This window comes from Octopus sinensis, linkage group LG3, assembly GCF_006345805.1.
Source record: "Octopus sinensis linkage group LG3, ASM634580v1, whole genome shotgun sequence".
Classification (NCBI taxonomy): Eukaryota; Metazoa; Mollusca; class Cephalopoda; order Octopoda; family Octopodidae; genus Octopus; species Octopus sinensis.
In genome coordinates this window covers 44,391,086-44,409,361 of record NC_042999.1, presented here as the reverse complement: position 1 = coordinate 44,409,361, position 18,276 = coordinate 44,391,086, and the positions used below count along the sequence as shown (strand labels likewise).

General features: G+C 37.1%; 1 protein-coding gene across 1 annotated transcript in view; it reads left to right on the top strand.

Annotated features, from left to right (window-relative positions):
• The window catches only part of LOC115209442 (transient receptor potential cation channel subfamily A member 1-like), a 77,252-nt gene that overhangs the window by 14,853 nt on the left and 44,123 nt on the right, over positions 1 to 18,276 (top strand). Inside the window, exons 4-7 of the mRNA XM_036500951.1 lie at positions 1,028 to 1,132; positions 4,308 to 4,416; positions 9,522 to 9,619; positions 13,795 to 13,842. Coding sequence (XP_036356844.1) covers positions 1,028 to 1,132; positions 4,308 to 4,416; positions 9,522 to 9,619; positions 13,795 to 13,842 — 360 coding nt within the window. The remainder of the gene's footprint in view (positions 1 to 1,027; positions 1,133 to 4,307; positions 4,417 to 9,521; positions 9,620 to 13,794; positions 13,843 to 18,276) is intronic.

Sequence of the window (18,276 nt, the reverse complement as noted above, 5' to 3'; positions counted from 1 at the left end):
ATGTATATATGCGTATGCATATGTATATATGTATGTATTTGTGTACATCTGTATGTACATATCCTGCATATTTATGTGCTTGCATGTCTGTGTTTGTGTATTTTCTATGTATATGTGTGTGTGAGCATGTGTTTGTATATGTATGCACCTCTGTCTCCTTGTGTGTGCTTGTCTGTGTGTGTGTGTTATGCAACTATGTGCCATGTTTGTATGAATGGATGTGCATCTTTATATGCGTGAATCCGTGTCTCCATATGTGTCTGTTCTTGTAATCTATGTACCTATCCATCTGTATGTTGATCTGTTTATTTTCATATCTATATGCTTACATACAGAAACAAAAAAAGGTGCATACACACACACTCACACACATATATACATTTATCTACCTAACAGTCCACTAACTATTCTTCTAGAACTAATCCCTGAACCATGTGGCTGGGAAACAAGCTTCTTATAATGCAAGACCAAGCCTGGGCAAGACCAGACACAGTTGCTAGTGACTTATACTAACAAACTAGTAATAATAATGCAATACTTACTCTATTACTCTTTTACTTGTTTCAGTCATTTGACTGCGGCCATGCTGGAGCACCGCCTTTAGTCGAGCAAATCGACCCCAGGACTTATTCTTTGTAAGCCTAGTACTTATTCTATCGGATCTGTTTTTGCTGAACCGCTAAGTTACGGGGACGTAAACATGCCAGCATCGGTTGTCAAGCCATTGGGGAGACAAACACAGACACACAAACATATACACACACATACATATATACATATATACGATGGGCTTCTTTCAGTTTCCGTCTACCAAATCCACTCACAAGGCTTTGGTCAGCCCGAGGCTATAGTAAAAGACACTTGCCCAAGGTGCCATGCAGTGGGACTGAACCCGGAACCATGTGGTTGGTAAGCAAGCTACTTACCACACAGCCACTCCTGTGCCTTGTTACAGATTTTAAAATATGAGACAATTGGTTATCAAAGCAAATAATTCTCTGAAATCAATTGTTTTCTCTTTCTTCAGACATTACTGGAATATGATGTTGACCCCAATTTAAAAGGTCATCGAAGCTGGACTCCTTTACATTATTCAGTAAACAAAGATCATTTAGCTGCTGTAATCTGTCTGGTAAGAAATGTTTTTTTTACTTTCATTTCTTAAATCATCACCATCATCAGTCAGCATTATCATCATCATTGTTGTCATATTCATCGCTGTTGTTGTTGTCATTGTTGTCATCATCCTCATCATCATCATTCTCCTCCTCCTTCTTCTCCTCATCATCATCACCATCATCATCATCCTTCTCCTGTTCCTCCTTATTGTCATTGTAATCCTCATCACCGTCATCAGTGTCATTGTCACAGCCTTCATTGTTACCATCAATATTATTGCTGTCATCAACAGCATCAGTATCATCATCATCATCACTAACAACAACAACAACAAAGACACCACTTCTTCTTCTTCTTCTTCTTCTTCTACATGTCCCTGTTGAATAGGGGCTATCAACACATGCTTTCCAAGTCCTTATTCAATTTATTGTCCAGTCCTTTGTTTATTATCCAGTCCTTTGTTTATTATCCAGTCCTTCCTTCAATTTATCCCTTATGCATTGGCTCTCTAGCTTCCCCAAGAAGTGATTAGAGTTGAAGGACATCATAAGTTGTTGAGACAAACAGTATCTTTGGCTCAATGCAGACAGAGATTGTTTTTCTTTCTGTTGACATATTCTCAGTGAAAAATCTTTTCAACATCACTTGGCTGGGGACCCTATGCACAACCCACAATCAAGAATCCGGTCTGAGTTTAACAACCTCCATGCTATGCTTGTAAGCAAAACAGTTTGTGCCCTTCTTTGTGTTAGATGGAGGAAGATTGGGCCGTCCCATACCTATATACAAATGGGCAAAGCATATAACTATTGTAACAAAGATATGTATCATATAAATGATAGGAAGATATAGTTGATATGGCCTTTATTTTATCATTACAGTGTAAGGTACATCTTCTTCAAGCTGCTGTTGTTGCCCACAGATTATTTGTAGTTATCCAGTTTGTAGGTAGTTAAGTTCATCTGCGAGTGACTGTTAGAAGATAGATGGAAGAAGGAAAGAATAAGAGAGTGAGATTCTATCTCTCTGAGTTGACAAGTAGAGCGGGTGAAAGTCATGTAGTCCTGCTATGACAAGCCATATGTGAAGTACTCCTTTTAGCCAGGAGCCAAACGAAAGAGGTACAACTGAGTTTGGGTGGAAAGTTGGATGTAAGTCAGAGAACAATGGAAAGTAGATGGGCTTATCTTTCTTGAACTGTATTTAACCCAAGAATGTTTGCTTAAACAACAGAACTTAAACTAAGTATGACAATTGACATTCATAATTTTCTAAGAACAATAGAAAGGAACCCATTATAAAATCAGTCCAAAACAGGTTCATTCCTGAGATGTGACAGCAAAGAGGAGCACACGGTCACACATTCACAACATTATAAAATGTAGGCTTAGGCTTTGAATCTTGGAAGCAATTTGCTATATGCTGTTTATGGGAAAATTAGCTGAATCAGTAGAGCATCAGAGGAAATGCCTTGTGGCATTTATTCCAATACTTTACATCCTGAGTTCAAAACCAGCTGAGATTAACTTTGTCTTTCATCCTTCTGAGTTAATAAGTATAATACCAGTATAAGACAGTAAACTAATGGAAACACTAGAACATTAAATGAGATGTCTTGCAGTATTTGTTCTAGCTCTTTCTGAATTCAAATACCACTGCTGTTTGCCTTATCTGGGTGGTAGATTTAATCCATCACCAGTTTTAACACCAAAACCTTGTCCTTGGATTTCTTTAATGGAGTCTATTCTGTTACAAACATTTGGGTCAAGTTTATCGAATGAGGATACTTTCCTTCCTCCCTCCAGTCATAGAGGACCTGAAATGGGTCACAGCACTACCCTTCCCTCTTGGTTAACCGTTTTGGTACCAACCTATCTAAGATCACCCCTGGTTCTATGATAAAAACTTTCTGTCTTAAAGTGATCTACATTTAAACCTTCCATCAAAATTTTGTTATGTTCCAAACACCAGCTTAATAATGACAAAGTTGTTTTAATAAATTTTTCATTATTTTCAAAACTAATTTAAACAAATTCGATGTATTTAAAAAAAAAATTGGCAACAAAAAGGTTAAGAGATAAAAAAAAACACCACAAAATAACACAAAGTATGTTTATCTTGGTTTGTTGAGGAAACAGCAGTCAATATTTATGATACATCACGGTTGAGTCATTTAGTAGAAAAAGTAGGAAGAGCATCCAACTGTGAATGTAATTAATTGCTTTAATAATATTTGATATACGAAGCTAAGGTAATTAGGTCAAGAAATGTCCTCTTAGCTATGTTTACAGTGTTACTATGGTAAAGCTATAGATACTGTTAGCTATAGCTATGAAATGAACTGACAAGCCTCAGCCAACAGATCAAAGAAGCTTCAATGTGGTTGTTCATTCTCCTGCTAGATATAACAGTTAAATCACACTCACATATTGATTTCAAATTTTGGCGCAAGGCCTGAAATTACATCAACCCCAGTGCTCAATTGTACTTATTTTGTCAACCCTGAAAGGATGAAAAGTAAAGTCGACCTCAACAGAACAAAATGCCACTTAGTATTTTGCCTGGCATGCTAACAATTCTACCAGCTCACTACCTTAAACCACTCTCAAATATTGCCATACCGTATTTAAAAAAAGAAGGAAAAAATATTAGATAATGTAGTTCTAGATACACTGCACCTGAAAAAATATTAGATTAAATGATTGGGGATCATACCTTGAATGCTTATTTTTATTATAGGTTTACTCAATCAGAGCTGACTTGGAGTTAAACATGAATGACATTGATTCAATGAGGTGGTCAATCTACTGTCTAGACATAGCAGTTAAATCTCCTGAAATTACACCATCACACCTTTAGAAGGAGGACATGCTGGATGATGTAGTTTGAAATTTAGTTAACAAATATTTAAAAAAAAAACAATAAAAACACAAACCACAGCCTGATCACAGCTAGAGCATATTCAGTCATAGGTCTGCCTCTTCGTGGCTGACCTGGGGCTGAACAATACCAAAAATGTCATATTGACTTAGAATCTCTTTAAACTGTACATAAAGCATTTCACTGTGCTGACTTAGGAAAATTGATATAAGAAGCTTTTAAAAAATGAAATATTTGCAATCCTTTTTCTTAACACCCATTAAAAAATAGAATGTTATTTTTACTTATTTATTTATTTTCTTTCTCAGTTTCAGAGTGGAGGAGATTTCTCTATTGCCAATGATAACGATGTTACTCCAATGCAACTTGCCGCACAACAATCAGCCAATAATACTTTAGAGTACTTGAAAAAGAATGGTAAAAGAGTTTTGCTAGTTCTTTTTCTTTTTATAATTAATTACCTTTTTTTCATCATCATCATCATCATCATCATCATCAGTAGTTTCACATCTGTTTTCCATGCTGGAAAAATCATCACTTTATGAGCCAGTCCTCACTGGCAGCCACTGCCTTCATAGACTGCTGCTTATATGTTTCAACCAGTCTGCTTGAAGCCATGATGTGGACCTCATCTTGAATGTTCTTAAATGTGTGCCCATTTTCACCAGTTAAACAGTTAGCTCTAAAGGATCTTCACAGAAGTTTGAGACCACCACAGAGAACAGACATCTCACTTCTTACCTAACAAGTCAGGGCAATTGCAGAGCGCTGTTAGCATTTCAAGCAGGACAGATCTCAGCTCTCACTATGCAAATCAAGAAAAAAATCTTACAAATTTTGGCAGAACTCATGTCTTTTTGTCTCTCCCTTTCCAGATAACAGCTGAGCAAATACAGTTAAGTCAATCCATACATCCTAGTCTCATTACCAGTAAGGATTTGATAATTCATGTAGCTTATTCCACTTTTATCCTGTAGATAATTCCACGTTTAGCCTTACTTGATTAAATTTATGGTTAAATATCTCTCTTGTAGAATTTCTTGTTCGTTGGAATAAATGTCTCTCTCTTGTGGAATTTCTTGTTCATTTGAACAACACTCTTAACAGCTCACTTATATATTTCTCCCAGCACACAACAATAATACAATCTCACAACACTTTACAATCACACTCGTCCAGTTTGTGAAAGTGTTTTCTATTATAGTCTTAGATTAAAACTCAACTTTGTGAGTGAAATTGAATCAACGGAAGCTGTACTGGAGCCTGTCAGATGAAATGTAACTCTACTTGGGTGGATGACTTATTCCGTTGTCTAACTTACTCTCATCATTCAGTTCATAAGTGACTACCTGTTTTGGGAACAACTCCAGAGGAGTCTATTATGCTGCAAGCATTTCGATCAAGTCATCAGTGTAAGAATAACTAATGAGTTATGACTCCTTCTTCCCTCTTCATCACCAGTCTCTGAAGCCCTGCAAAAGCCCTGCATAGCTCTTCTTCCTCCAAATAAACCATAGAAAAAATAGCAAATAACACCACCACCACCACCACCACCACTACTACTACTACTACTACTAATAATAATAATAATATAATAATAATAATAATAATAATAATAATAGGCACTGCAAAAACTAAGCAACTGGAAGGCACCTGGGCATGACAAGATCCCCAACTTCTGGTTGAAATATCTAACAGGAATGCACAAAAAGCTGGCTGAAAACTTTAACAGCATACTAGCAGAGCCAGAGACAATGCCTGAATGGCTCACGAAGGGGAAAACCATCTTAATTCCCAAATCAAATGAAACAACAAAACCAGAAAACTACAGACCAATAACCTGCCTCCCTACTATGTTCAAGGCATTTACTGCAGTGATATCGCAAAGGCTGAACAAGCACCTGGACGAAAACAAACTGTTCCCAGAAGAGCAGAAAGGATGCCGCAAGGGCTCATATGGCTGTAAAGATCAACTAATGATTAATAAAGCCGTAACTGAAGACAGCCACAGAAAGAAGAAAGGCCTCAGTATGGCCCGGATTGACTACAAAAAGGCGTTTGATAGCATCCCCCACACATGGATCCTCGAAACACTAGCCATTAACAAAGTAGCACCAACAATCATAAAATTCATAGAGCACTCTATGAATAAATGGCAAACAGTCCTACACATCCAAACAAAAGAGGGACTCATGAAAACCAAAGACATCCCCATTAGAAGAGGAATATTCCAGGGAGACACGCTCTCTCCACTCCTTTTCTGCTTGGCACTGTCACCTCTATCTGATATGCTAAATAGAACTGGATGCGGATATAAATGTTACGGCAAAACGATCAGCCACCTTTTATATATGGATGACCTAAAACTATACGCTGCAAATGACAAACAGCTGGAAACACTATTAAAGACAGTTCATGGATTTACCAAAGAAATAGATATGAAATTTGGATTAGAAAAATGCGCCAAAGTAACCATGAAAAGAGGAAAACTAGTTAAGAGTAACAACATCACACTAGATAAAACCAATGAAATAAAAGAATTAGACCAAAGCCAAACTTACAAATACTTAGGAATCCATGAACTAGATAAGACACAACACACACAAATGAAAGAGAAAATAAAAAAAGAAGATTATAGATAGTTAGATCAATACTAAAAACAGAGCTCAATGCTAAAAACAAGATAATAGGTATCAACACTTTAGCTGTCCCAGTTATAAGTTACAGCTACAATATCCTTAACTGGACACGAAATGAACTGTCCAAAATAGATAGGAAAACAAGAAAAATACTGACAGGATCTAGGATGCATCACCCAAAATCTGACATAGAAAGACTATATATACAACGTATAGAAGGTGGTAGAGGCCTTATACAGCTGGAAAACTACTATAAAATAACCACCATAGGACTGCAAAAATACCTACTTCAGAAGGAAGGAAAACTGATCCAGATAGCAGCAAAACACGAGCAAAACAAAAAACTGTTCTCAGTATTTAAGGAAGCTGACAAATACAAACAAGAAATCATACCACCTAATAAACATGAAGAAGAAGAAGAAGAAGAAGAAGAAGAAACAACAAAGGCTATAAAACAAATGAAATCCAAACTAAAAATAGAACAGCAACGAACCATGATAAAACGATGGCAAGAAAAGCCCCTTCATGGTAAATACTGCACTAAACTAAACGCAAAAGAAATAGACAAAGAAAAATCCCAGCAATGGTTGAGAAGCTCAGGACTCAAAGCAGAAACAGAGGGATTTTTAATTGCAGCACAAGACCAAAGCCTCCCCACCAGAAATTACCAAAAACATGTAATGAAAAGAAATATTACAAGTAACTGCAGAATATGTGGAGATGGACAAGAAACAATAAATCATATTATCTCTAGCTGCCCAGTCCTGGCTAAGAAGGAATATATTCACAGACATGACAGAGTTGGAACCTACATACATTGGAAGCTATGCCAACATTATGAAATAACAACAGAAAAAAGATGGTATAGGCACACGCCAGAAAAGGTCACAGAAAACGAGAAAGCAACCATACTCTGGGATATGCCGATACACACAGATAGAGAAATTAAGGCCAACAGACCAGATATAGTTGTCAGAGATCATGAAGAAAAAAAAATGCTTTCTAATTGATGTATCAATACCGGCAGATGACAACGTGTCTCTAAAAGAAATGGAGAAACTCTCAAAATACAAAGACCTGGAAATAGAGATAACTAGAATGTGGAACCTGAAAACAGAAACAATTCCTATCATAGTAGGTGCATTAGGCATGATAAAAAAATATTCAGACAAATACATAACAAAAACACCAGGACTTACAAACACATATAACATACAGAAAATTGCACTACTAGGCACTGCACACATCCTACGCAGAACACTTTCCATACAATAACCATCAGAGCATCACAACAAATCACAGCACATACCCAAGGCACACAGAGCTGCGCTCGGTAGTGAAGTGAAAGCACGCTATAAAAATAAAACTACTGAATAATAATAATAATAATAATAATAATAATAATAATAATAATTTTGGCATAAGGCCAGCAATTACAGGGGAGGGAATAATCCAATTACATCAACCTCAGTGTTCAGCCAGTACTTACTTGATCAACCCCGAAAGGATAAAAGGTAAAGTTGACCTCAGCAGAATTTGAATAACAACAACAATAATGATATTGGTGATGATGACAATAATAATAAGATGCAGGCATGGCTGTGTGGTTATGAAGCTCATTTTGCAATCATAAGGTTTTGGCTTCAGTCCCACAGCATGGAACCATGGGTAAGTGTCTTCTACTATAGCCTTGGGTTAACCAATGGCTTATGAGTGAATTTGATAGACAGAAACTCTGCGGTAGCTCATCATGTGTGTGTGCTTGTCCCACCACTGCTCCACTACTAATGCTGGTTTGTTTACATCCCCATAACAGTTTGGCAAAAGAGACCGATAGAATAAGTGCCAGACTTACAAAAATAATAAGCACAGGGGTTGATTTGTTCAACTAAACTCTTGAAGGTAGTGCCCCAGCATGGCCGCATTCCAATGACTGAAACATGTAAAAGATAAAAGATAATGACAAGATTGAACATTGACAGGAATTCATCAAGACAATAAAGTGCTTTACTCATTACAGTATTATATCAAACCTGATGATTTCTGTACTCTCTTGGAAATCATCTCATTATCACTTATTTGATACTCAAGACAAGAAGCTCCCGTTAACATTCGGTCTTTAATTCTATTTTATATATTTGGCACCATTAAGGGCATCCAATTGTAGAAACCATACCAATGTCAGCTTCGGCTAACATTGGAACTTGACACGGCTCTGTCGCTCACCGAATCCTGTCAAACTGTACAACCCATGCCAGCATAGAAAACATGTTAAATGATAATATTGGTGATGATGGTGACGGTGGTGGTGGTGGCTGTGGTGATGGCAGTGGTGGTGGTGCTGAATAATGATTAGAGAGGGCAGAGAGCTGGTGGAATATCACTTAAATGCATAATTCCTCTTGGCTTGCTTAATTAATATTTTGTATGCTTTTAGAACAATCTTTCATGTGTATATTAGTACAGCATAAAGTGGAACGTCCACTATAATCCATAGGGTAGTTGGAGTATATTACAAACTTTACTTTCATTTAAAGAATTTCAAGCTATCCTTCTCAAAGCATTGTCTGCTAGAAGAATAAAACTTAACTCTGTAAGCTAATGTACTATTTAGCAATTTTAGACTTTGTTAATTTATTGCTATTTCTCAAAGCAACAAATAGTTTCTAGCCAGCTGTACCTATTTTCAACATAGTGAACTGGATCATTTGACAGTTAATTACTTTGGTCATGGATACAAGACAATGCCATGGACAAAGTACAAATAAACCGCCAAACTTTCAGCTAACCACTGGCCTTCAGATGCTGTTTTAGTTTAAAGTTACATAGATTTGAATAATTACACTTAATGACACTTACACAGTTGTTTTATCTTTTTTGCAGCTCCAATTGGATTATACACAGCTTGTGACATCAAAAACATTGTGGATAGCGAGACTAATGTAAATCTACGTGTTGCAATCTGTAACAGTGACCGAAAGGTAAGTAATGAGAGTTCATTAATTAGGTTTGATTAATTATAAAGATGTGGTAAGTAAACGACTTAGTTTATGCTTCGAGCTTCAGATTACACATGTGCTGATTTTTGGGGGAATTTTTTGGGTTTTTTTTCTACTTGCACAAAACCACAGTGACAATTTAATTAAATTTTGTTTTATTTTTTTTTCAATTCATTTATTTTGGCTACAAAATTACAACAAATTACAAAGTCTAAACAAACAACGCAAAGAATAAAATATTTATGACCGAATGTTTGTGACAAAGGCCAGCATTTGCAGTAGGATGTGAAGTTTATAAAACTGTAAACAAAGCTACAACAACAATACATACGCAGCTACATGTATGCACACGTAAATGCATGCATACATACATACATACATGCATACATACATGCATACATACATACAGATAGACAGACATATGTACAGACACACATGCATATGCATTTTTAATAATTGGCAGAAGATACAGAGGGAATCAAGGGCTGAGAGTTTTGTGCACATGTGTGTGTGTGTGTGTGTGTGTATGTGTATGTATATAGTGATAGATAGATAGTAGATATATTTAAATATATACTTATACATATATACACAGACATGCAGGAAGTAAATAGACACCTTTAATTTTCAACTTATCTTGTTGAAATAAAATTGCAGACAGGCGCAGGAGTGGCTGTGTGGTAAGTAGCTTGCTAACCAACCACACAGTTGCGGGTTCAGTCCCACTGCGTGGCATCTTGGGCAAGTGTCTTCTGCTATAGCCCCGGGCCGACCAATGCCTTGTGAGTGGATTTGGTAGACGGAAACTGAAAGAAGCCCGTCGTATATATGTATATATATGTATATGTGTGTGTGTTTGTGTGTCTGTGTTTGTCCCCCTAGCATTGCTTGACAACCGATGCTGGTGTGTTTATGTCCCCATCACTTAGCAGTTCGTCAAAAAGAGACCGATAGAATAAGTACTAAAGGTGGTGCTCCAGCATGGCCGCAGTCAAATGACTGAAACAAGTAAAAGAGTAAAAGAGAAAAAAAAGAGTAAAAGCGAACAATTGAAATGTAATAGGCAGGTAGGACTACATACTTTAGTATTTAGTTGACATTCCCTTTGCAGTTTTTAATTCAGAAACTCTTTTTGGCATTGGACTGATGAGCTTTATGATTGTCTCTTGTGGAATTTCTACCCACTTTTCACACAACAATCGAAACAATTCATCTTTAGATTTAGGTTTCTGTCAAGTTTTTTGTATAGCTCTATCAAGTATGCTCCAAAGATTTTCATTTGGGTTCATGTCAGGAGATTGGCTCAGCCAAGGAAGCTTTTTGATCCATTTTCAGTCAGCCATTGTTGATTACTTTTCACTGTGTGGCATGGAGCCCCATCTTCCATGAATAAAAACTCTTTTTTCATTATGTTATCGTGTGAATACATCGGAAGTAGTCCTTGCTTAAGTATTTCGATGTATTTTTCAGAGTTTATGGTTCCAACACATTTTATCAGCTCAGAACGACCATTGCTGGTGACAGCTCCCCATACCATTACAGAGATACCGCCATGTTTCACAGTTAGTTGGAGTCATTTCAAATCAAATTCTTGATTGAGAAACCTCCAGACCCAAACACGTCCACTGTCTGAAAATAATGCAAATCTGGATTCATCTCAGAAAATCACTCTAACCCAAAATGAACTGGATTTTTCTGACATCTCCTTAGCCCATTTCTTTCTTTTCATGATATTAATTGGTTGAAGGAGAGGTTTTCTTCAAGCTGCTCATCCATAATACCCAAGCTTATGCTGATATGTAACACACATTCTTGGACTAACTTCTAGCTGTTTTGCAATGTCAGAAGCCTTTGAACGGGGTTTATTTTCCACAATTCTCTTCAAACAGCAAAGCTTCCTTTCCGAGGACCCAGGTCGGCCGGGATGAGAATCTTTGATTTTTTCCTGGGCTTTTGAATTGTATTATAATTCTATTAACAGTAGCAAGAGGAATTTGAAGATTTTCGGCAATTTTTCACTGGCTAAGACCAGCTTCAGATTGCCCAACAATATGATCTCTTTGAAAATCTGACAGTTCTGCTGAATTTTTTGTGTATGGCATGGTTACTCTTTGCAAATGTTTAATATAATGGCACCTGGAATGAAAAATAATAATTACATTGTAAATTCTACACTGCTGAAAACATATTAAGACACTTAGATTAGAAATTTTGAAAATTAAAGTTGTCTATTTACTTCCTTCACGTCTGTGTATATGTACTTATCTATAATACCTATGCATACTTATACATACACACATATATATATACACACACATACAAATATATATACACACACACACACATATGCACACATACATGCATGCATATACAGTAATCCCTCAACTATCATGGGTGTTACGTTCCAACACCCCTCCTCCACAATAGGTGAAAATCTGCGAAGTAGGAACACTACTGTATATTTTTTTATTACTTTTATAATTTGTATATATATTTTTTAATTATAAATGCAAAACAACATCATGGAACATTCGAGATAAGCTTAAATAATAAACCACGATAGGTGAACCGCTATATGGCAAGGGATTATTGTTCACTGTTAGTCTGGAAGATAAGCATTAAATGATGATGATGATGACAATAATATAGAAAAACACTAATTTATATGAGACAGGAATTACAATGTTTTTCTATCAATGTCATTTAAACGGCATGGATGTGAAACCATCACAATAAAATGCTTTATCTGATACAGTAATATATTGACTGTCAAAGATAGATTAGTCACCACTTACCTGAGAATGAAGAAAAAAAGCTCCTGTTAGCACTCAAACTTTTGTGTATGTTTGTGTTTTTATTTGATGGTTTTTGGCGGAAGGGATAGTGTCCATGGTTTTTGTAGGCCCTCCAAGATCACTGAGATTAATGCCATTAATGTTCTTAACTTGGTAGATCAGCATCTTCAGGAAAATAAAGGAGCACAGAGGGAATACCAAAGGACTGACATTCTAGGTCAGAAAGAATGGGTGTAGTGATTAGAGCAGTGCTCAACAAAGGTGATGAAAGGTTGAGTAGGGGTGATATGAGCCCACCTAGCTCTGAGGAGCAGCACCCATTATAGTAGTAGTAGAGAAGGCAGACAGGAGAGAGAGAGAGAGAGAGAGAGAGAGAGAGCACACCTGTGAACCAGATGCTGGAGTGCATTTGTACTTGTCTTTATGTCAGTCAATCAGATGATTCTTTTCTGAATGCAGTCTTCATGCAGCACCATCACATATGTTACAGTAATCTTCATTATGGCTCTCAACTGGGCTTTGTTGAAAGTTGTTAATTTTTTAAGGATGGTATCTTTTAACCTTGAGAAGAATGCTCAGTATTCATCTGTTTGAAGCATCTTTTAACCTTGCAAAGACAGTTCAGTACTTATCTCTTTTATATATTCAGACGAAAATTAAAATTGGGGTGAGTAGAGAGTAGATTGAATACTCAGTAATACCATTTTCTTTCATTTTCTCTCTCAGATAAAGGTAAGGGCACATGTTTACAGATTTTTAAAATATGCTTTTGATGTTACTAAAATGGTAGAGTTTTATCACAAACAGGTTTGTTCATTACTCAACATCTTTTTAACATATTTTTAATGCCTTTTGATCCTAGGATATGACAAGCAATCAAATTAAGTTAGCCATCATGGCGATAGCTTAATTTATGACTACTTTATATGACAAAATAATATTCTGAGATATTAAATGGGGAAGGAAACCAAGTGTGTCTACTCTAAGGAGTGGACAACAAACCATGCAAAGGTCCATCAGGAGACCCAACCTCTTTTTCCACACATCAAAAGTATAGAGAAAATGTGTGTGTGTGTGTGTGTGTGTGTGTGTGTGCGTGCGTGCACATATTTGTGTGGACAGGGTGTAAAGGACAGAACTAGTAGAACAGTAAACAATACACTTTATGGTAATTCAGTTTAAATCCTGCCCAGATGAACTCAAATCACTTGCCTCCTTCTTGGGCCAATAACAATGAGGTTGACACAGTAGTGAAATTAATATAATCAGCTAGAAACTGTTAGATAAGATGCACCAACAAGATTAGGGTCCAATTACTGAAACTAAAAAAGAATAATTTTTGTTATCTTTCTTTCATTTCAGAGGGTTTTGAAATTCCTACAAGCTGGCTGTCCAATTGATGACTTAGAGGTAAATATACAAATCAAGAAAAGAGAAGTATTTTATGTACTCTATTCAAATTTGTGACATTCAAATATACTTTATATAGAAATAATAATAACAACAACAACAATCCTTTCTACTAAAGGCACAAGGCCTGAAATTTGCATGGAGGGGACTAGTCGAGTGCATCAACCCAGTGTTTTACTGGTACTTAATTTATCAACCCTGAAATGATGAAAGGCAATGTCAACCTTGGCAGAATTTGAACTCAGAATGTAAAGATGGACAAAATACTACCAAGTATTTTGCCCAGCGTGCTAACAATTCTGCTGGCTCCCCACCTTAAAATAATGATGATGATAATAATAATAATAATAATAATAATAATAATGATGATGATAATGATGATAATCATGGGGAGCATCATAGCCATGTGTCGAGAGGAATTCTTTGGGGTTTGAATAATTCACCTTTGGAAACATGGGTATTTTTATACATCTTTTAACAGCCCTTATTCAGGGACCTTTTGAGTGGAATGGGCTACCCGAACTGAAGAAAATTCTCACCAGGCTCCACCTGCAAGGTCATGCACTGTTTACCTTGATATGAGATCATCATTTCATGCACATATGGTTGTGATGCATGTGCCTGGTGTACTCTTATCAGACAGGTAGTCCTGATGGGTATACTGGGCTTCGTATATTTGTCACTTTGATGGCATGCACTGCTCTCTCTCTCAATAATAATAATGATAATAATAATAATAATAATAATAATAATAACTCTTTCTACTATAGGCATTGAGCCTGGAATTTGTGTGGAGAAGCTTGTCATTACATCAACCCTTGTGTTCAACTGATTTTTATTTTGTCAACCCCCAAAAGATGAAAGGCAAAGTTAACCTTGGCAGAAGTTGAACTCGGAAAATAAAGAGGAACAAAGTGCTGCTAAGCATTTTGCGCAGCATGCTAACACTTGGCCAGTGATTTTGAGGGGAGGGGAAGTCATTTACATCAACACTAGACCTAAACAGGTACTTATTTTATCGACTCTGAAAAGGTGACTGTAAAGTTGACTTTGGCAGCATTTGAACTCAAAATGTTAAGAGATAGACAAAATGCTTAGCAGCATTTTGTCTGGCATGGTTAGAATTCTGCTGCTCACAACCTTGATGATGATGGTGGTGGTGGTGGTCATGGTGATGATGATGATGATGGGGGGGGGCTAGAAAGAGACAAGATGTGGTATGAGAACAGACTGCAGAGTGGTAGAGTTGGAGAGTAGCAAAATCCTCTGGGATTTCCCAATCCAAATAGATCAGGTGCTAGAGCATAACAGACTGGACCTAGTAGTGGTGGACAAGGTGCACCACATGTGCTATATAGCTAGTGTTGCATGCCCCTTTGATCCCCAAAAGTCAAGAAAGAAGATGAAAAGATAGATAGATAGATACCCTCTTAAGTACAAAAAAGCCTGGCTATGGAAAATGAAGAAGGTGAAAATAGTGCCAATTATTGCTGGGTCCTTGGGAACAGTATGAGAAGGCATCAAGATGAATATAAAGGAAATTAGAATAGAGTGCCCAGTAGAACTGTTACAAAAGGTTTGCCTCCTTGGCATGGCCAGAATAATCAGGAAAGTATTAACTGAAAAGAACAAATGACATGGTACCATAGGCTGCAGGTAGTAAGCCTGCTATGCATGCAAGACTCTAGGAGCTCGAACAAAACCTGTGATAAAGAGAAAATAATAATAATGGTTTCAAGTTTTAGCACAAGGCCAGTAATTTGGGGGAGGGGGTAAACTGATTATATCAACCCCAGACTTCAACTGGTATTTATTTTATCAATTCTGAAAGGGTAAAAGACAAAGATGACCTCACGGGAATTTGAACTCAGAACATACAGATTTACGAAATGCCACTAAGCATTTTGTTGGCATGGTAACAATTCTGCCAGCTCAGCACCTTAATCATCATCATCATCATCGTTTAACATCCGCTTTCCATGCTAGCATGGGTTGGACGGTTCAACTGGGGTCTGGAAAGCCAGAAGGCTGCACCAGGCCCAGTCTGATCTGGCAGTGTTTCAACAGCTGGATGCCCTTCCTAACACCAACCACTCCATGAGTGTAGTGGGTGCTTTTTACGTGCCACCGGCACAGGTGCAGACAAGGCTGGCAAACGGTCACGATCAGATGGTGCTTTTTACATGCCACCGGCACAGGGGCCAGGCGAGGCTGGCAACGGCCACGATCGGAAGGTGCTTTTTACGTGCCACCGGAACATTAATAATTGTTTCCACTATAGGCACAAAGCCTGAAATTTGGGTGGTGAGGAGTAGTCAATTACATCGATCCCAGTGTTTCGCTGATACTTAATTTATTGATCTTGAAAGGATGAAAGACAAAGTCAACCTTGGCGGAATTTGAACTCATAAAATAAGGTTGGATGAAATGCCGCTAAGCATTTCACCAGGCATGCTAGTGATTCTATCAGTTTGCTGTATTAATAATAATAAAATCTTTTCTACTATAGGCCCAAGGCCTGAAATTTTGGGGAAGGGACTAGTTGATTACATCAACCCCAGTGTTTCACTGGTACTTAATCCCGAAAGGATGAAAGGCAAAGTTGACCTCCGCTGAATTTGAACTCAGGTGGACGAAATAATGCTAAGCATTTCACCCAGTGTTCTAATGATTCTGCCAGATCACCGCCTTAATAAAAATGATAATAATAATGATGACGACGATGTCGATAAAGTGTTACCTCAGCCTGGTAATGGACTGCTGATACTGTTACACATCTCCAGTGTTAAAAGGTAAGCAAAGAAAATATGATGATGATAATAATAACAAGAGCACTCAGCGAGTACAAACCTCCACCAAATCAACACTAATGTCCTCTCAACAATTAGCCAGAGATGATTTTTAAAATGAGAATATCTGAAATAAACTTGACTGCTCTCACAAACGAGAATACTAAAAATGAACCCAACCGCTCTCAAAAATTAAGTAAAAGAACCAGAAAAATAATCCAGAATCCTTTATCGGTGCCAGATCGATCTCAGAATCTATCAGCTTGTGCCAGTCATGAGGCCAAGCATCCCTGAAAGTTTTATCTGAATCCATCCAGCAGTTCTTGAGATATCTTGTCCACAGACAAACAAACAAACAAACGTGACTGAAAACAATATTTCTGCCTCCTCTAAGATGGAGGTAATAATAATAATAATTCTTTCTAATTTTGGTACAAGGCCAGCAATTGTGAAGGAAGCAGGCAAGTTGATTACATCAATCCCAGTACTGGACCAATATTTATTTTCTTGACCTTGGTAAAATTTGAACTCAGACCATAATGAGTTAGAAGAAATACCAAAATGTATTTATTCTGATACTCTAACAATTTTGCCACCACGCTATCATGAAAACTGATGTAACTCTTTATTAAGGTAAATTGTCAATTAGAAGAGTGTGATATGCAATAAAAATAGAGAAACTGGTACAGGAGTGGCTGTGTGGTAAGTAGCTTGCTTACCAACCACATGGTTCTGGGTTCATTCCCACTGCAAGGCATCTTGGGCAAGTGTCTTCTACTATATCCTCAGGCCGACCAAAGCCTTGTGAGTGGATTTGGTAGACGGAAACTGAAAGAAGCCCGTTGTATATATGTGTATATATATATATATATATATATATATATATATGCATGTATGTGTGTGTGTATGTTTGTGTGTCTGTGTTTGTCCCTCCAACATCACTTGTCAACCAATGCTGGTGTGTTTACAGCCCCATAACCTAGCAGTTCAGCAAAAGAGGCTGATATAATAAGTACTAGGCTCAAAAAGAATAAGTCCTGGGCTTGATTTGCTTGACTAAAGGTGGTGCTCCAGCATGGCTGCAGTCAAATGACTGAAACAATTAAAAGAGTAAGGAACTCAGGATTGTTTTATTGAATTTTTGACCATCTGCCATGAAAAAAAGGTACTCAGCTAATTCTGTAAACTGAAAGGTAAGCAACCATAAAAACCTTGCTAAAGTGAATACTGGAAACCAATGCAGCCCTTTGGTTAAGTCAGATCCTGTAGAACTGTTCAACCCATGTCAGTATGGAATATGGATATAAATGATGATGAGAACAACAATGACCCTACAGTTCTGTATTTAAGAGATGAGGATTTATGTACATTATTTACATTCGACAGATATTTGTCCCCATCTTGTTCGTTGTTGACACAATGTTTCAGCTGATATACCCTCCAGCCTTCTTCAGGTGTCTTGGGGAAATTTCGAACCTGAACCCAGGTTTGAAATTTTGTATTAAACGTGTTAACAACAAACAAGATGAGGACAAATATCCGTTGAATGTAAATTATGTAAATAATGTAAATAATGAACAATGACCATGACAATGATGATGATGACAATGACAACAGCAACAACAACAGATAAAACATGATGTTG